Source organism: Schistocerca nitens, chromosome 8 (genome assembly GCF_023898315.1).
Source record: "Schistocerca nitens isolate TAMUIC-IGC-003100 chromosome 8, iqSchNite1.1, whole genome shotgun sequence".
NCBI classification, from domain to species: domain Eukaryota; kingdom Metazoa; phylum Arthropoda; class Insecta; order Orthoptera; family Acrididae; genus Schistocerca; species Schistocerca nitens.
In genome coordinates, this window is record NC_064621.1 from 84,533,596 (window position 1) to 84,553,612 (window position 20,017).

Sequence of the window (20,017 nt, forward strand, 5' to 3'; positions counted from 1 at the left end):
TACCACTGGAATAGCAGAATTTCCACGTAGGTTATCATCTGTCCAGTCTTTTTTGATGGAATGACTGGCATTTATCCTCATTCCGTCGAACCCCACAATATCTTCAAATGTCACCTTAACGATATTTCTTAAAAATCAACAATGCTCTACTATGATATCATCTCTCTCCATTATAACTTTCCATCCATTAATTTTTTTACCAAAAACTGAGGGCTCTGACAACCATTACTAAAAACGTCTTGCTGCCAGTGACTAGCTCTGCCTTGTGAAGAGTAGCACACAGTTTTTGTAGAGTTGGATTTCCTTTTCTTTCTTAGTATCCATACGTGGGGTGACGAACAGCATCTTGCAGAAAACCTAGTTTGTTACTCGTGGTTTTGTCTTCCTTTTTTTTCCGAGACATCCACAGTTTCGATTAACCAGCCTCTTCCCCCTTCTGTATCTTTCCTTAAAAACTTTGACGACAGTATTTTCATGATCTTCAAAATGATTGCAGTTCTTATGACTACCTTTGTTACAGACAATAGTGCCGCATAGTTGCCTCTCTCCTTCTCGAAATAGTCTCACACAGAGCACACAACTCATGTGTCTGACATGCAAAACATAAGTAGATCACTGAACTTTCCATTTAGTGGCCACTCCTTTTTTTTTTTTTTTTTTTTTTTTTTTTTCCCCTCCCACTTTAGATATTCTGCAGCACAAGATAAACTCGCCGCGCAGAGAAACAAAGCACACAGTGAAACGGACCCCAACTATTTATGTATGATACCGGCCGTGAGCATTGTTTGTAACTTACTACATTAGCCATTACCTGTAAATAGCTGGACACCAATCACTGTTATTCAGGTCTAGGTATATATGACAATTCAACCTTTATCGTGACCTGCATATGTGATTTTATTTATTTTTTTTTTTTCATAACCGTCATAAATACAGATCCACATATTTGTATAAAACAGAGCTATTTTCCTTGAATTTTTCCCTTCTTTTGGTAATTTGCTTTTCTTCTATATCTGTATGGAAATTTTCTGGCCTGCCTGCGTCTGATTACACGTATCTACAGTTATGATTTTAGCCATACATATACTTTTCGGGGTTGGGCCAGATGAACTTTTTAAGGATTTAGAGCCTTCAATGAGTGATACATTACAGGTCCAAGATGGTCATATCAGCTGCTCTTCAGCATTATTACCTACGGACTATACTTCAGCATCAAGCATTAATTATGAAACCGACATTGGCCTACCTATTGAGACTAAGCCTTCAGACAGAGTGCTCACCGGGGTGCTTCAAAATCTCTGAACTTCATCATGAATATAAATTCCCATGTTGTAATCACAACAAGGGAGGCAAGTTTGAGAAATTGTATCTGAAAAAAGGACACTTAGATAAATACATATCATGGTTAGCTTTGTCACCACCAAAACAGTGCCTATTTTGCAAAGTATGCTCTTTTTTTGTTCCTGCTTTCAAGGGTGGTCACCACAGATAAATGAAGTTAAATGCACTGGTGATCATATCCCTACCAAAATTCTCTCTAAGTTCCTAAGAAAAGGTGGTGACTTGGGATGCTACAGCAAAACACTGTATCATCAGCAAGCTTTAGAATGTGCCTATGACTTTCTAGTTTCTTACAAAAAAAACCTGAGAAATCCATTGAACGTCAAGTGGAGAAATGCTTATTGAAAACAGCAAAACAAAACCATAAAAAGTTGTCATTTTCTTTGAAAAAGGTTATGTTTCTTGGGAGGCAGAACATGCCTTTTCGATGGTGTGACAATGATGGCTCTATTTTCTCAAAAGATCGCAGAATATCTAATAAAGGTAACTTCAAAGAACTGATGAAATTTTGTGTCAAAGAATGTGGAAGTACTGATTTAGCAGCACAGTATAACTGTGACAGCAAAAGATGTAAATTCCTTTGTAAAACTGTACAAAATGATTTGATTGAATGCTGTGGTGGAGAATTTATTTCACAGATATTATCCAGAAACCAAGAAAATGTATTCTACAGTATTAGATTTGATGAGACCACTGACATGTCACAAAACTCAGATGACAATTTTCCCGAGATATATTTACCAAGGTATGACCAGAAAAGATTTCATAAGTGTTATCAATCCGCAAGAGCCACAAAAATATGTGTGGAAACAAACACTCAGAGTTCACAACAGACATAAAGTAAACAAAGATTTCTCCTAAATTTATGAAAGTGACAATAATCAACAGGAGTCTTTTGAAGATGACAAAGATGCCGATATTTGTGACAAAAATAAAGTGGATGACGAGAATAAAGATCCCTGAATGATTGGAGCAAAATTAGGTAGAACTATTCTAAACACTATGAAAACCTTCGATCTCGATCCAAGCAAATGCATTGGTATTGCAGCAGATGGATACTCTGTCCTGAGCTCCGGGATTGTGGAAGTAGTCATACAATAAAGGAAGCATGTAACAATGCTGAATGAGCCCCTTGTTTTAATCAATCAGCTATGGAGAATTCATTGTAACTCTCATGTGCCTTGCTGATGTGCTCAGCCAAACATTACTTGTCAGTAGGTTTTTCCAAACAGAGACTGTTGATCTTAGCCAAGCAACTGAGATCTTGACCGATATTTTCTCAGTTTTGAAAACAATGCAAGAAAATGAGGTTGCGGAATTCAGCCTGCTGTATGATCAAGTGAAAAAACAGGTAGATGATATAGGAAGCCCCATCCAAACACCTAGGATCACATCTCGACAAGTTAACAGGCCCATTGCTGCTCCTTCAAGTATGACAACTTATTTTAGGGTGAATGCCTTTATCCCTACTCTTGTTACAATAAACACTAATCTAGGGGATGGGGTGGGGGGAGGAAAAAAAACACTTTTTCCAGGTCATGCAGTTCAGTGTTTGCAGTTTTTTCCTAAAATTGGAACAGCAGAAAATCTTTCTTGACACACAAACTCATTAAGGATTGATTGAGAAACTGTTGTGGACAAAACCATTTAACAGGGCTTGCTTTGCTATATGTCCATAGAGAAATCATTACTAACAAAGAAAAAAATTATAGATAGATATATTGAGAAGGGTGGAAAGAACAGAAAAGATATGTTTTCTTAAGTACAGATAATATTTAATATAATGACCATTGTTCTTCTGTGATATAAAAAGATTGAGTAATTAGCATTCATCCACTTAGATTACAGTTTTGTATAAAAATTGAAGAAAGTTCAATTCAGATGCCAGTATGCATGAAGCATGCCAGATATACACTGTATGTGTAAACAAGTAAAATGAAAAATATAAATACGATTGTTGTTTATATAAAGGTCTGTTTGCATTGTACTTCTTTGGAGGTATTAGTCTCAAATACATTGTTTTGATGACATAATTAATATAGATATTGTGTTTTTATTCTTACCATGTTTGTTTTAAAAACCAGTATCATTGTGAATTGTATCGAAAATAAAAATTAGAAAAAAATGGGGTATCTATTCAAGACTTTACAATTATTATTTTCAATATATGAACTAAACTGGCAAAAATATAACTGTCAATAAATCAAAACTATTGTTTATTTAAAAGTATTTTACTCTAATTTCAGTGTATTAGCTTTTAATCTTCTTATCAACTCCGTGTTAATAAAAGGCTTATGTGGTTGTTACTGTCTGTTAACAATTGTATAAAAGAAGAATTGTATAAAGGAAGGTATAAAGGAAGTTACTCAGAGAAAGGGTATGCTACATATTTCAACTAATTTAAAACTTTTTGTCTAAAATAAAACATTTTTGCAATTGTTTGGTAGTTTTAAGCATCAAAACAACTTAAAACAGTAGTTTGTGAAGGTGTTTTCCGTACCTTTCGAGGGGAGGACCCTGGATCTTCTTTCTCTCCTAGGCAACTGCATCCACCCACAAAACTTCATTAATCAGGAAAAAAAGCACAGTATTATCCTGGAAACTTTTGGATATCCCTTCGTAAAAACTGTGCATACAGATTTGTGTTGGGGGTGGGGGGTGACACTGTTCACTAGCAAGATTTGGCATCAGGACCAGGATAGGAAATCAGTAATACTTCACCCTTTGTTTCTTCTGTTATCTTTGAACTGAAGTAGGCGCATCTTTGAACTGAAGTTGGCACAGTGCTTACTGAGTGTACTATCTTGGGCCCTTCACTTTCTCTGATACATGTACACATCTTGGCCTCCTTTCCTCCTCAGAGATGATGAGCTACTGAAAAGTTGGATGCTGAGTGACCTGCTCATCTTCTCTCCTCATTCTCTCCAGCCTCTCTTATATTTCCTCTTTTCTGTTCCGTAGAAGGAATAATTGTTCTGAAGACTAGGAGAATCAACTTACTCATGTGTGAAGGGGATTCGGGTGTCAGATACTGTGTTCATATTATGGAAATGTGACATGTGTTTTTGAATCACACTTTTAGACATATAGCATTCAACTTATAACTGATCACATCAGTGCGTGTTAATGCAGCATTTACACAAACACTTGGTTAGAAAGATAGATAGCATCCACATGCTGTTCAGTTGACCACACATTTCTGTTGTGACTAGACATATTTTCTGTTTTTTTCTGTTATTTTGTTGGACATTGCAAAAAGTGAGTGAAACCAAAAGTGAGAATATTGACATCAAGCTACTAATTATCCACCAGTTTGTAATATAGTGTCACAATATACAAAAATAAAATTATGAGATGATGAGCTTGGAGAGAATTGTTTTTTATCTTCTGTGATGGAATTAACTCAAGAAAAAAAGTAGGTAAGAAAAACTTTATTTTAACAAGTACATATTTTAACAAGTACACTTTAATTCACTTCATTTGGTCTGCAAGTTCAAGTCTATATTGATTAACAACATAGTTGTTGAACTTGGCCCGAACGTTACCTGCTGATGAAGTGGACCATCCATTGTATGTACTTATTTTATGGAAATTTCCTACTAAATGTTATTAAGTGCTGTAATTGCTTTTACAGTTTGTTGCCACAATCGACACTGATACCTCATAGGTTGCATAGTATTCTCCACCTAATGCACACAATACCAAAATTACACTCAATTTAGCTATGTGCTAAAGGTAGCTTACACTTAAGTAATAGTTCGTTCAAAAGTGAGCCACTGTATACCATAGTCTCATTAAATTTTCGATCAGCCCAAATACTTCATCACCTAGAATCGTGTGAAGAAGTGCCATGTAGTGCTTTTCAGTTAACTTTCATTCCCCTCCCCCCCCCCCCCCCCCCCAGCCAAGCCCCTTGGTACATAATAAGATTTTCAAGAGTTTTTCATAGAGAATGGAATCTCTGAAAATTCCTGAGTCACTATCTTTCCCATAAGTGCGAGTGTCTACACAGCTAAAGCACTAGTCAGTCACAAAGTGCCAAAGCACTAGGGAGAAATATCTGCAGGAGAAGTATAAGAGAGAATGTTCTGGATGGTGAAACATTGCATGCTGTTCATATTCTTCAGATATTTCAAACTATTCTTCTGTTTTTGGCTTAAGCATCACAATCTTTAAATTACATCTAGATGACTTTCCATACTTGACAAATTATCCCAGATATAATTGATTTCCCAATTTTATGTGAATATTGCAGCTTTGCTACTGAACACCCACTTGCAAATTATCTGAAACCAAAGCAGATTGGGGGAAACTGCAGTGACTTATTGCACTCTGCTGCTCGTCGTGTGAACTCTGTTTAAATTGACATGCGTTAGCATGCATCAATGCATGTTATATCTGAACTTAGCCTTAACATTACTTTAACTTGTGAGAATTCTTTGTATATATGAAAAATATGGAAACTTCAGTTGGATTGTTACTTAAGATGACCCCCCCCCCCCCCCCTCTCTCTCTCTCTCTCTCTCTCTCTCTCTCTCTCTCTGTGTGTGTGTGTGTGTGTGTGTGTGTGTGTGTGTGTGTGTGTGTGTGTGTGTGTGTGTGTGTCACTCTATCATATTGGACAGGGGAAGAGGAGGGAATTATAGTGAATAGAAATGTAGTAAATGAGAAAAACTACAAGGAAGCAAACTATGTGGAGACTTTTATTAATAAGGGAGTAGAAGAGCTCTGAATATGGTTAGTTACAGTGGAAAGGTAAGACTGGGGAAAAGAGCATAATGAATTTGATTAGAGGGTGGTGTAGATAAAAGGTGTGGTGGGAGAATGAGATAGAAAAAGTATTTTTATTTGTTGCGTAATTTTGTCTTTCACATATTTTAATTGTATCACAAATGTGCATTACTTGCTACTATCAAAAACAGTTAACTTGATAGCCAAAATTGGATAATTGTCTTAAAGTTTCTTGTATAAACAGTGTGTCACCATTTATAAATATTACACTAGTAAATATAACAGCTTTAGTGTATGATTAAATGATGATGGCGTCCTCTTGGGTAAAATATTCCGGAGGTAAAATAGTCCCCCATTCGGATCTCCAGGCGGGGACTACTCAAGAGGACGTCGTTATCAGGAGAAAGAAAACTGGCGTTCTACGGATCGGAGCGTGGAATGTCAGATCCCTTAATCGGGCAGGTAGGTTAGAAAATTTAAAAAGGGAAATGGATAGGTTAAAGTTAGATATAGTGGGAATTAGTGAAGTTGGGTGGCAGGAGGAACAAGACTTTTGGTCAGGTGAATACAGGGTTATAAATACAAAATCAAATAGGGGTAATGCAGGAGTAGGTTTAATAATGAATAAAAAAATAGGAGTGCGGGTTAGCTACTACAAACAGCATAGTGAACGCATTATTGTGGCCAAGATAGACACAAAGCCCACACCCACTACAGTAGTACAAGTTTATATGCCAACTAGCTCTGCAGATGATGAAGAAATTGATGAAATGTATGACGAGATAAAAGAAATTATTCAGATAGTGAAGGGAGACGAAAATTTAATAGTCATGGGTGACTGGAATTCGTCGGTAGGAAAAGGGAGGGAAGGAAACATAGTAGGTGAATATGGATTGGGGGGAAGAAATGAAAGAGGAAGCCGCCTTGTAGAATTTTGCACAGAGCATAACTTAATCATAGATAACACTTGGTTCAAGAATCATAAAAGAAGGTTGTTTACCTGGAAGAATCCTGGAGATACTAAAAGGTATCAGATAGATTATATAATGGTAAGACAGAGATTTAGGAACCAGGTTTTAAATTGTAAGACATTTCCAGGGGCAGATGTGGATTCTGACCACAATCTATTGGTTATGAACTGCAGATTGAAACTGAAGAAACTGCAAAAAGGTGGGAATTTAAGGAGATGGGACCTGGATAAACTGAAAAAACCAGAGGTTGTAGAGAGTTTCAGGAAGAGCATAAGGGAACAATTGACAGGAATGGGGGAAAGAAATACAGTAGAAGAAGAATGGGTAGCTCTGAGGGATGAAGTAGTGAAGGCAGCAGAGGATCAAGTAGGTAAAAAGACGAGGGCTAATAGAAATCCTTGGGTAACAGAAGGAATATTGAATTTAATTGATGAAAGGAGAAAATATAAAAATGCAGTAAATGAAGCAGGCAAAAAGGAATACAAAAGTCTCAAAAATGAGATCGACAGGAAGTGCAAAATGGCTAAGCAGGGATGGCTAGAGGACAAATGTAAGGATGGAGAGGCTTGTCTCACTAGGGGTAAGATAGATACTGCCTACAGGAAAATTAAAGAGACCTTTGGAGAGAAGAGAACCACTTGTATGAATATCAAGAGCTCAGATGGCAACCCAGTTCTAAGCAAAGAAGGGAAGGCAGAAAGGTGGAAGGAGTATACAGAGGGTTTATACAAGGGCGATGTACTTGAGGACAATATTATGGAAATGGAAGAGGATGTAGATGAAGATGAAATGGGAGATAAGATACTGCGTGAAGAGTTTGACAGAGCACTGAAAGACCTGAGTCGAAACAAGGCCCCCAGAGTAGAGAACATTCCATTAGAACTACTGATGGCCTTGGGAGAACCAGTCATGACAAAACTCTACCATTTGGTGAGCAAGATGTATGAGACAGGCGAAATATCCACAGACTTCAAGAATATAATAATTCCAATCCCAAAGAAAGCAGGTGTTGACAGATGTGAAAATTACCGAACTATCAGTTTAATAAGTCACGGCTGCAAAATACTAACGCGAATTCTTTACAGACGAATGGAAAAACTGGTAGAAGCGGACCTCGGGGAAGATCAGTTTGGATTCCGTAGAAATGTTGGAACACGTGAGGCAATACTAACCTTACGGCTTATCTTAGAAGAAAGATTAAGGAAAGGCAAACCTACGTTTCTAGCATTTGTAGACTTAGAGAAAGCTTTTGACAATGTTGACTGGAATACTCTCTTTCAAATTCTAAAGGTGGCAGGGGTAAAATACAGGGAGCGAAAGGCTATTTACAATTTGTACAGAAACCAGATGGCGGTTATAAGAGTCGAGGGGCATGAAAGGGAAGCAGTGGTTGGGAAAGGAGTGAGACAGGGTTGTAGCCTCTCCCCAATGTTATTCAATCTGTATATTGAGCAAGCAGTAAAAGAAACAAAAGAAAAATTCGGAGTAGGTATTAAAATTCATGGAGAAGAAGTAAAAACTTTGAGGTTTGCCGATGATGTTGTAATTCTGTCAGAGGCAGCAAAGGACTTGGAAGAGCAGTTGAACGGAATGGACAGTGTCTTGAAAGGAGGATATAAGATGAACATCAACAAAAGCAAAACGAGGATAATGGAATGTAGTCAAATTAAATCGGGTGATGCTGAGGGGATTAGATTAGGAAATGAGACACTTAAAGTAGTAAAGGAGTTTTGCTATTTAGGGAGTAAAATAACTGATGATGGTCGAAGTAGAGAGGATATAAAATGTAGACTGGCAATGGCAAGGAAATCGTTTCTGAAGAAGAGAAATTTGTTAACATCGAGTATTGGTTTAAGTGTCAAGAAGTCGTTTCTGAAAGTATTTGTATGGAGTGTAGCCAGGTATGGAAGTGAAACATGGACGATAACCAGTTTGGACAAGAAGAGAATAGAAGCTTTCAAAATGTGGTGCTACAGAAGAATGCTGAAGATAAGGTGGGTAGATCACGTAACTAATGAGGAGGTATTGAATAGGATTGGGGAGAAGAGAAGTTTGTGGCACAACTTGACTAGAAGAAGGGATCGGTTGGTAGGACATGTTTTGAGGCATCAAGGGATCACAAATTTAGCATTAGAGGGCAGCGTGGAGGGTAAAAATCGTAGAGGGAGACCAAGAGATGAATACACTAAGCAGATTCAGAAGGATGTAGGTTGCAGTAGGTACTGGGAGATGAAGAAGCTTGCACAGGATAGAGTAGCATGGAGAGCTGCATCAAACCAGTCTCAGGACTGAAGACCACAACAACAACAACAACAACAACAACAACAACAATATGTTGTTTACCTTAACATTGCTCATTCATTGTATATACAAGGGTTGAATGAAAAGTAATGCTTCCACCTTAATTGGGTTTGGATGGGAAGATTTTAATAAACCAAATGCAGAAATAATCCTTGGAATGTGAATGTTTAATTACCAATATTCTCTTTTCCACATAATCGCCAGCTAATTGGATACATTTCTGCCAACGATGTCTAGTTTCCTGAAGCCGTGACAGAAGAAGTCGACACTCTGTTTCCGCTGCCACAGTCTCACAGTTCTCTCAACATCTTCATCAGAAGCATAATGCTGTCCCCGCAGATCATCTTTCATTATCAGGAACAGTTGGAAGTCAGAGTGTGCTACATCTGGACTGTATGGAGGATGCTGTATGGTGGTGAGATTCAGTCTGCATCCAGGGTACCCATCATGCACAGATCTTCTGATAGCCAAGTAAAGCAGTGATGTGACCCACATTTCTTGTGGAGTGCTGATTGTGCCTGCAATTTCTTTCTGAGTGATATGATGATCATCCTGAATCAATCTGTCAACATTTTGCTTATGAAACTCGGTGGTTGCTGTCACAGGACATCCAACTCTTTGTTTCTCATGCAGGTCAGATGTTCCCGCCTCAACATCTTTACTCACCCAATGACGCACAGCACTCACATCAACACAATCACCATAAACTGCTTTCAATCTCTGATGAATCTCCTTTGGGGTGACACCTTCTGCTGTCGAGAATTCAATGATTGCACATTTCTTAAATCGCATTGACTGACGATCTGTGCAGGGTTCCATACTTTACACTGTTAACAACACAACCGTTCAATGCTAAGGCTTCCTGCCAACTGGAGCCATAGAGAAGAGGCTATGTAACAAGCCAGTACCTGCCGCATACCAATGCTGCCAACTGTTGAAGAGTTACGAAGGTGGAGGCATTACTTTTCAGTCAACCCTCATATAATCTACATTATTTTAAATTTACTCTACATAAAACACTTTTGAGTAATGACTTTCTTTGTTGTTGTTGTTGTGGTCTTCAGTCCTGAGACTGGTTTGATGCAGCTCTCCATGCTACTCTATCCTGTGCAAGCTTCATCTCCCAGTACCTACTGCAACCTACATCCTTCTGAATCTGCTTAGTGTATTCATCTCTTGGTCTCCCTCTACGATTTTTACCCTCCACGCTGCCCTCCAATACTAAATTAGTGATCCCTTGATGCCTCAGAACATGTCCTACCAACCGATCCCTTCTTCTAGTCAAGTTGTGTCACAAACTTCTCTTCTCCCCAATCCTATTTAATACCTCCTCATTAGTTATATGATATACCCATCTAATCTTCAGCATTCTTCTGTTGCACCACATTTCGAAAGCTACTATTCTCTTCTTGTCCAAACTAGTTATCATCCATGTTTCACTTCCATTAGAAAATTTTTCTTTTAGTTCTCTACGTACTGCTTGTTTAACTTTTAACTTAATCACTGTATGTAAATAACTAAAGTCAGTCTCTGATTTGACTTGAAAATAAGGTTACCAACTTAAAATTATCAAAAGTAGGACAGTGCTTCACAAAAATAGGGACTTTATTTTAAAAAAGCCTGACAATTTATTTTAGAACCAACAAATTGTTTATATTTTACACAGTAGGGTAATAAACGTGCTCTAACCTCAATGTGAACAGAAAATAATACATTGAAAATTTGCTATAGTATTAATCAATGGTATTTCATTGTTATAAATACAATGCAAATAACTTGATGTAATTTTCAGTCTTTTCTGGTGGTGTTTTCTTTGAAAGGGTATTTTTCAATAAACTGTACTGCTGTTATCTTTAAGAATATAGCTACAAGGTTCCTCACAAGACATATTCTTGAAATTGTGCCTGATCAATAAAATTTGTTTGAATTTATCAGTTTGTCCACTGAACAGTTATGAGAGAAAACATATGTTGAGTGGGTGCATTACTACTAGAAATGGCGAAGTAAAATTGGAAAATTTCTAAAAATCTTTTGACATTTTATAACATTTTTAAAGTAAAGAACACAACTCTTGATCTACTGTCGACTTTTTCTGAAGCATTGTAGAGCTGACACAGTTCTTGATATTGCAGAACTGATGAAGCAGTTTCAAATTGTTTATTTTCACACTTTTGATTTGTAAGTACTGAAAACCTGGAACCCTCAAAGCAAAGGTCCTTAAAGTCCTTGAGTTTAAGCTATTTGAAGTACTTTTAATTCTTCATTGGCTGCATCTACTTGCCAAGGTGTTCAGTGCATATTTCATAGAAACAAGATGCATTTTCACTGTACACCTGACCCTCTTTTTCTAAACCAGCTTCTGTATAAGGGATTCAAAGCTTATCCGGCTTAGAGAGGCATGGACGTTTTCTCAGGTCTGTTTTTCATTCAGATTAATACATTTCCTAAAAAGTCATGTGCTTCAACAATATGATAGTTTTTCTTTTCAGCAGAAATCATTTTACAATGAAAAATGGGCATGGTTGAGGAAAGAAGCAGAAGATATTATTCCAAAACGACAGCTAGTAGAAAATTTCTTATTTTTGTAGGCACTAGTTTCCTATCTTGAGAGAGGAAGTAAGACTTTTAAGCTGGGTACAATGACAGCCATCAGTTCCTGGATTGTGTTATGAGCAATTGGTAATTTTTGTCCACAAATTGGCAGAAATCTTTCCATTTCTCTGTACTTACTGCATTCATGTGAAAAAAGTTTAACACCTCCATAACAAAATAATCAGTTCTGTGTTGCAAAGTGTTACATAATACATGCTCAGGGCATCCAACTCCTATTATGTTTTCATTTAACTTTCCTTTGAGAGCAGAATGCACATTCCCCCTCCCCCCTGCCCCTGTGCCCAAGACCACTGAAGTTAACATTTGCATTGTGACTAGCAAAAGCAATGTATTGAAAAATATTTAGGTTATGCTTCTTCTAAATACGTACAAAAAAATTGGTAATACTTTCAGATGCTTCGTTAAGACTACTTTGTAAGGCAGAGATGTTTGCTTGAATATGAGTGCTTTCATAATCAAAATATTGAATTACAGTTAGGAACATTTTCAGTGCACCATGATTATTAACATATGTCCCCAGGTCAAAGTATGAAACTTTGTCATTCAAAGTTTTGACACCAACATCTACTGTGTGAAGTGCAATAACATAAATTGATAATGGCTTCTGATTTACTTCTTCCACAACATAAATTTTTGCAACCTCAGATTTTGGAAATATTTTTTATTTAACCCTCAAGCAGGCATGCTGTTTTTCATAACATGAGAGGGCTTGTGGCACATTTTGTACACATGTAAAGAATACGGTCATTATTTTACCAAGGTAAACATGTATGAGCAAAATCACAGAAAAAACCAACTCCCAACATTAAACAATACAGTTGGGTCAGATCCCTGCCAACCACTTATTTGATTACTAATTATCTCATGGATAACTGCCTCATTGTCAGAGTCTGGGTCATTTTCTTGCACTGATCGTAAATTGTTTCTCATCTAACTCACTGTTATGATATGGTCAGATCCCTGCCAACCACTTATTTGATTACTAATTATCTCATGGATAACTGCCTCATTGTCAGAGTCTGGGTCATTTTCTTGCACTGATCGTAAATTTTTTCTCATCTAACTCACTGTTATGATATATTAGTGCTGCTCACTTGGACATATGACAGCACAACTTATTACTATGTTAGCTGAAGAAATAATGAAGTAATGGCTATGGTCTCGCAGTTGTAAAACAACAATGGAACAGCACAGTACAATGTTAATTTGCTGGTACAGTCCATCAATTTATACAAAAGATGGTGGAATCATGTGGTATTCCAGTGTTGCTTGAACATTTATAACTATGGGTGTATGTTTTTGGTCACAAAATCCACATTGAGCCAGATGTGGACAAAGGTAATATCATCCAGTTTTTCTGTGGTAAGATGTCTTTCCAAGTCAGTATCACTCGTATCTCATATTAATGTTACTATCATATACTGCACATTTAGCTTCACTTTCATTTCATCCAACTACAAAGCATAAGTATTTTGCTTTTAATTTACCTTTTTCTGCTATCACTACTATTTACCTGAAGGGACAACACACTTATAATTAGTAGGATGCACTCGTGTACAGCAGCAACACTTCACTAAAATTCTCTACGAATCAACACTTCTAAACACAATAGCCTATGAAATATCGAACTTCGAATGATTAAGTATCAAGCTTTTGTTTCAGAGCATGAAAATGAAACAGTGCTAGACAAACTAAGATCTCTGGAATCGGGATATTGTATTTGTGGACTATGAATGGCACGTTGCTCCAAACAGTTACTAAATTGTAGTGAACCTTGTGAAAAATATGTAGCCAAGTGTGTGCAGCTTATTTCAGTTATGCTACACAGAAATCTGTTAGATGTTGAATTACAACTTCATTACCAAAAAGCAGATGTTTTCTACAAAAGAAAAATGCCAGCTGGATATTAAAAAAAAGCATTGAAAAGTCAAATGTTTTCAGAAAAAGCCAGGTTGGAAAAAATAAAGTATGCATGAACACAAAGTTTATTATTAAACAATTAAACTCTTCACAATGAGAAATTACACAATTTAATAGTGGGAACACTAATAATTAATTAATAAGGGAGGTAAAGCAAAGGCTCACCACATAAATAAATTCAATACTTGAAAAACATGAGAGCAAGATGATTAAAAAATAAAAGAAGCCCCCATGTGGGTGGGCTAAAATGAAATTATCAAAAAAGTACTAAAAAAGTTGCAGTAAAATTAAAATTGCCAGATGGCATGGTTCATTAGCAAACAATTAAAGGTCAAGAACACCAGTTGATCAACTAATCAATTACATTTAGCAACTGCACAAACAGCTTAAGGTCCAATGATAAATGCCTACCGCAGTGGAGCCAAAATAATTTAAAGTACTTAAGTTCTGCGTACAAATTTAATTACAGAACAGGATGCCTTGGCCCTAAGAACCAGGTTATGGAAACACGGACTAACCTTAAGAGAACAGAATCTCACTACATCGAAGTTAAATGGTATTTAAGACAAGTATCGAATAATTGAATTAATGTCTGGTGGCCATGCAAACAAGCTTTACAGTTGGTGAAGGTGCTAACATGAAATTTGGTCCAAATACAAGAAACTGAATAGTAACTATTTTTACGGATCTTAAGCTTAAGTCCAAACATGCCTCCATGGGCCGTCAAGTTATGGGGCTTATAAATGCAGTGAGATTTACAGTGCAAAGGCTGACCAAAACTCTAGATTGAACTTATGCTAGAAGCCATCTCAAGGCAGTGTTGCTTAGATGTAGGCTACTTAAGCAGGATTTAGAGGAAGTCAGTTGCATTAAATCGGGAAATTCACTATAAAGATTCACTTATCAGTACCATATACAATTGAAACATAGAACACCAAAGCAAGGCAAATGCTTCATCTGAGGGATTACAGGAAAGCAAACAATGGGAGTAGCCTACAATGGTGGGCAGAAATGGAAGACAAACAAATCACAAGATAGTCCGCGCCAATAGCTGAGTGGTCAGTGTGACGGACTGTCATGCCAAGGGACCTGGGTTTGATTCCCGGCTGAGTCGGAGATTTTCTTCAGTCAGGGACTGTGTGTTGTGTTGTCTTCATAATCATAATCATAATAATCATCTCATCCCCATCAATGCGCAAGTCGCCGAAGTGGCGTCAATTCAAAAGACTTGCACCAGGCGACCAGTCTACCCGATGGGAGGCCATAGCCACATGACATTTCCATCACAAGGTAGTTATTACACAGGTGGCTGGATCAAAAACAAGTAATGTATATTTACTAGACTGAACTGGCCAGCTGTCATACCAAAAAGATACCTTTTTCACAAATGAGTGAGAGGTTTACATTACAAAATGAGTTAGTGGACGCTACAAGACCAACTGAAGCATCTACAGGTTTGCTCATGTATTCAATAAATAGGGCATTAAATAACAGCTAATGTGCCCTGTAACATTCACATATAAGCAGAATTAAACACTATTCTAATAAAATATAAGACATCAATAAATCAAAGGAGACTGGCAAGTACTGAATAAGTAACACTCCAGACATGTAACTTGCAGAAAGATTTGACAGAAAGTGCAGGCTTGTGTACACATTCAACCCAGCCTCACTACACGGTAACATGACAAGTAGAGATAGCAAAATATAATTATAAGCCATGTTCACTACAAATTGTGAATATGTGTCTAGAAAATTGGCTAGATTCAGCCTGGTATAAAAATAAAAATGAGGGACCTTGACTCACAAAAGCAAATAAGAGGAATGATCACAAATGCCATCCAGACCGAAAGGATGCAGTGGGTCACACATCAGTAAAGAACAAGGTTACTACCCATCACAACAAAAAAGGCTCACTGTATAGTCCACTATATAGGTTCACAAAGATTTCCCGAGCAGGCTGCACTTCCTCCAATGGTAGAGTAACTGACAGTTAAGCTCAGATTAGCATGATGACACCAGTAACGCACTACAGTCTAAGATGCTGCTCTCCAACAATGTTCAACCCAATAGAGCACTTCCAGCTGCCCACAGTGGTGCCTTTCCTGTTTGCCAATCACGGCCCTATATTGCCGTTCCCTGCTGCTTACGTGCCCTCTCATGGGTTGATGTCGTCTGGTATTTGAACAACAGGGCAGAGGGGCGCACAGGATACTTATGGTCGATTACTGAGTGCCAAGAATATCACGTAGGTGCAGCACAGAACATAAGGTAAAGTTCTACTGTGTCGAAAGATCAGGCTCGACTGAAAAAAGAGCTGTATCAACTAAGGCAATTGAAAGCCGACACCAGAATGGAAGGCAGACTTGGGAAAAAATTGTTTCCTCGTGTTATTTATTAGGTGTTTCACGTTTTATTGTAATGGAGCATAGTCTGATAAGATCATCTGACTTTGTGAAAAGTAATCAGGATGGTAATATTGTTATGCAATACTGTTATTATTTTTAATAGTAAATGAATAAATTCATTTACAGAATAACAATATTTTTATTAGTGTAGTGTGTTATTACTGGCTAGGAAAAAATGAAAGGGAGGGGTGGGCGTGGGTTGCAAAGTTGAAACTGGAGAACATAGCACCAGTGAAGGCAATTTGTGTTCACTAGAGGTTATTTGGTAGATCGTTTTCTCATAAGTAGTGTAGATAGCAGCTTTGCTGGCAGTTGTGTATACCACTGTGGTAGGATAATTTCAGAAAGTGGTAAGTATGGGGTGGTGAATAAATGAGAAGGGAACTGAAATTTGTAAAAAGGAAATGCCAATTTCATTTAAAGGAAATGGCAGTTAACCAGTTTGCTAGCGGTTCATTGTTTCGTTGTAGCAATTGAAACCTCTAATCTTTAGTCTCAGTTGAGTGCACTTAGTGTTGTTTACGATGGCTGCTATAATTGGAAGATATTTATTTCAGATACAAAGCACAGTTCTGAGATATTAGACTCAGTTCTAGTTCATGTAGGTGGACTGCACCGCCTGAATCAAGACTGGAATTATGACCAGTACCTTGTAGCAGCACAGATATACCACGGCACAAGACCTTTGGGACAGCCAGTTCTTACACATCCTATTGTTCGTTCCATGGGCCTATTCGAAAGAGTGCTTTTCGACTTTTGGTGAGTATTTCTTCTCTCATTACTAGAAGGTATGGCACCATTTAAAATTTTGTAGCTTATTTCACGTCAGCAGCATTGAGTTTTTTGTACCTTTTAAATATTTTGATTTTAAATTTGAAACCTGAACTAGCTTCAGTATGTTGTTCAGTAATACTGATAGGCTGTGATGCAAGGTGATCAGATGTGGTGAACTGCCAAGAGAGCTAATAGAAGTTGAAACTGTGAGGCAATGTAGCAGTGCCGTGCAATAATGCCAACGTAATCACAAGCAAGTTAATGTTTCGGGTCATGATTTGGAGTTATTTCTTGTGATGGATGTTGAAAGGCTTATTTATAATGTACATGAACACCTGGCATTATGGGATCAGAAAAAAAGTACTACCATAACAGGGATCTGGCACACCACACTGGGAAAGAAGAAACTCAAGATTGTGAGACAGACATGAAGTACAAGAAAGTAAAATAAATTACTGCAAATAAGTAATACAAAATATTGGTTCGGTATATTACCACATTCAAATTAAGTAGTTTATCAAATAGCTATAGATGATGTCCCAGAATGAGGGGAGCACTGAACCCGAACATACTTACCATCAGTGGCCCCTACTCAGTCTGGAAAATTCCAATTCACACACTTGTGCAGCTGTTTGAAGATGTGTGTACAGGACTCAAAATTCCCCATATTGTGACACACATTTCGTGCATGTATTATGCAGAGCTGTAGTTAGACCCATCCGAAATGCTGTGACAAAGCATGGAAAGACATCCCAGACGACGATTAATGAAATCAACAGAGTTGAACAATGTGACGGATCTTCATAGGATTTGCAATTAATGTACCAAGGACAAAAAATATTATATTCAGTATGAAGCCTGCTTGATTATTTATGCATAACTTCACCTCTGTATTTCTAGGCTAGGTGATGAGGAATACTTAAACACTATGCTCTGCTTAACTTAAAAAGACTCATCTAGAATGTTCCATAAATGAAGGTGGCTTGCTAGTGTGTCAATCAAATTGGCCAAGGTACAAAGTACTGACATGTCTGAAAGATATTATGGCTACACAGCAAGCAAAAAGTAACATTTCAAACAATGGAAAATGTAGGATGGAATGTAACAATATTATGAAAAGTAACAATATAATGAAAAGGATAGTTACTATGAAGAGGATATTTGCTACTCACCATATAACGGAGATACTGAGTCGTAGAAAGGCGCAACAACAAGACTGTCGGAAAGTTAGCTTTTGGCCAACAAGGCCTTTGTCAGAAATAAAAAACATGCACACTCACACAGACACAACTCACACACACATGACCATAGTCTCTGGCTCCTGTAGCCAGACTGTGAGCAGCAGGGCATTATGGGAGAGGCAACTGGGTGGGAGTGAGGAGGAGGCTGGCGAGGGGAGGGGAGGGGAAGGGAAGGGATAACAGGGTAGGGGTGGGGGACAGTAAAGTGCTGCAGAGAATATGCAAGGATGAGGTGGAGAGTGGGGCAACTATCTGCAGTAAGGAGGGTAGATAGTGGGTGGCAGAGAGGAAGGGGAGAGGGAGTAGCAGGAAAGAAGAGAAGTAAAAAGATTGGGTGCTTTGGTGGAATAGAGGGCTGTGTAGTGCTGGAATGGGAATGGGCATTTGGGTCCGGACAATGAGTAACAAAGCTTGAGGCCAGGAGGATTACATGAATGTAGGATATATAGCAGGGAGTGTTCCCACCTGTGCAATTCAGAAAAGCTGATGTTGGTGGGAAGGATGTAGATGTCACAGGCTGTGAAGCAGTCATTGAAATGAAATGAAGGACATCATGTTGTGATGTGCCCAGCAACAGGGTGGTACAGTTGTTTCTTGGCCACAACTTGTCGGTGGCCATTCATGTGGAAAATCGGCTTGTTGGTTGTCATGCTGCACTCTTATGTGGGCAGTTAGGAACTCTCCCTGCAATGTATCCTATGTTCCTGTAACCCTCCTGTCCCCAACCATTATTAGTCTCGTTAGTCATTGCCTTTACCCATCAGCCCCTTCCCTGTTTCCATTCTAGCACTCCACACTCTCCTACTCCATCAACACAATCAATCGTTTTACTTCTTTCCTTTTACGCTACCCCCCCTCCCTGCTGTCTCCCTCTCACTCGCCCTCCGTCTAACCTCGCAACTGCACCGAGCTGCCCCACTCTCCACCTCGCCCCTACACCCTCCCAGCAAGGGAGTCTGGCTCGTGCTGCCAGAGACTGTGATTTTTGTGTGTGTGTGTGTGTGTGTGTGTGTGTGTGTGTGTGTGTGTGTGTGTGTGTGTCAAATGCCATGTTGGCTGAAAGCTCACTTTCCAACAGTCCTTTTGCTGTGCCTATCTGTGACTCATCATCTCTGCAATATGGTGAGTAGCAACTATCCTTTTCAGAATAAAAAGTAATATTTCTCACAGAAATCTCAGCACAACACACAGTTGTCAATATCTGTTGTTATACTGTATTTTGGTTGATGAGAACCAGAAAATCCAGGGGGGTGGCATTCAGTAGCTCGACCCTCACTCTTCTCATACACAGACAACCATTAGAGACAAAGTACAAATACTGAATAGATGAATGTAGATAAACAAAAAACAAAGCTTATTGATGGAAAAAAGGTATGAAAAACAGAGACATGAGATGACAGTTATCACTTTGTACCAAGTTTGCTGCCCATCATACAGAAATTATCGCCTGAAGCTCAATTGAAAGCTAGAATTAAAATGCAACAGATTCTATTGGGTGAGTAGCAACAATCTTCAGTCTCATTCAGTGCACATTCCTTCTTGTATTCTCACAGACCTAAAAATCCTCAGGCTGAAAATGTCACTTCAAACCCACAAGAATATGGTAAATATGTCACAAGTTGCAAAATGTTAATGAATGATAGGAAAAATTATTTTGTAAACTTAATGAAGTGTTCATACCTGATGGTGACTATACATTTCTCTGCAGTGGTAATAG

At 38.1% G+C, this 20,017-nt stretch overlaps 1 protein-coding gene across 3 annotated transcripts in view; it reads left to right on the forward strand.

Annotated features, from left to right (window-relative positions):
- Positions 1 to 20,017, forward strand: part of LOC126198654 (phosphatidylinositol 4-phosphate 3-kinase C2 domain-containing subunit alpha) — a 266,382-nt gene that overhangs the window by 101,419 nt on the left and 144,946 nt on the right. For all 3 annotated transcript variants that reach the window (XM_049935126.1, XM_049935125.1, XM_049935124.1), the window contains one exon: positions 16,843 to 17,044. In XM_049935126.1, coding sequence (XP_049791083.1) covers positions 16,843 to 17,044 — 202 coding nt within the window. The remainder of the gene's footprint in view (positions 1 to 16,842; positions 17,045 to 20,017) is intronic.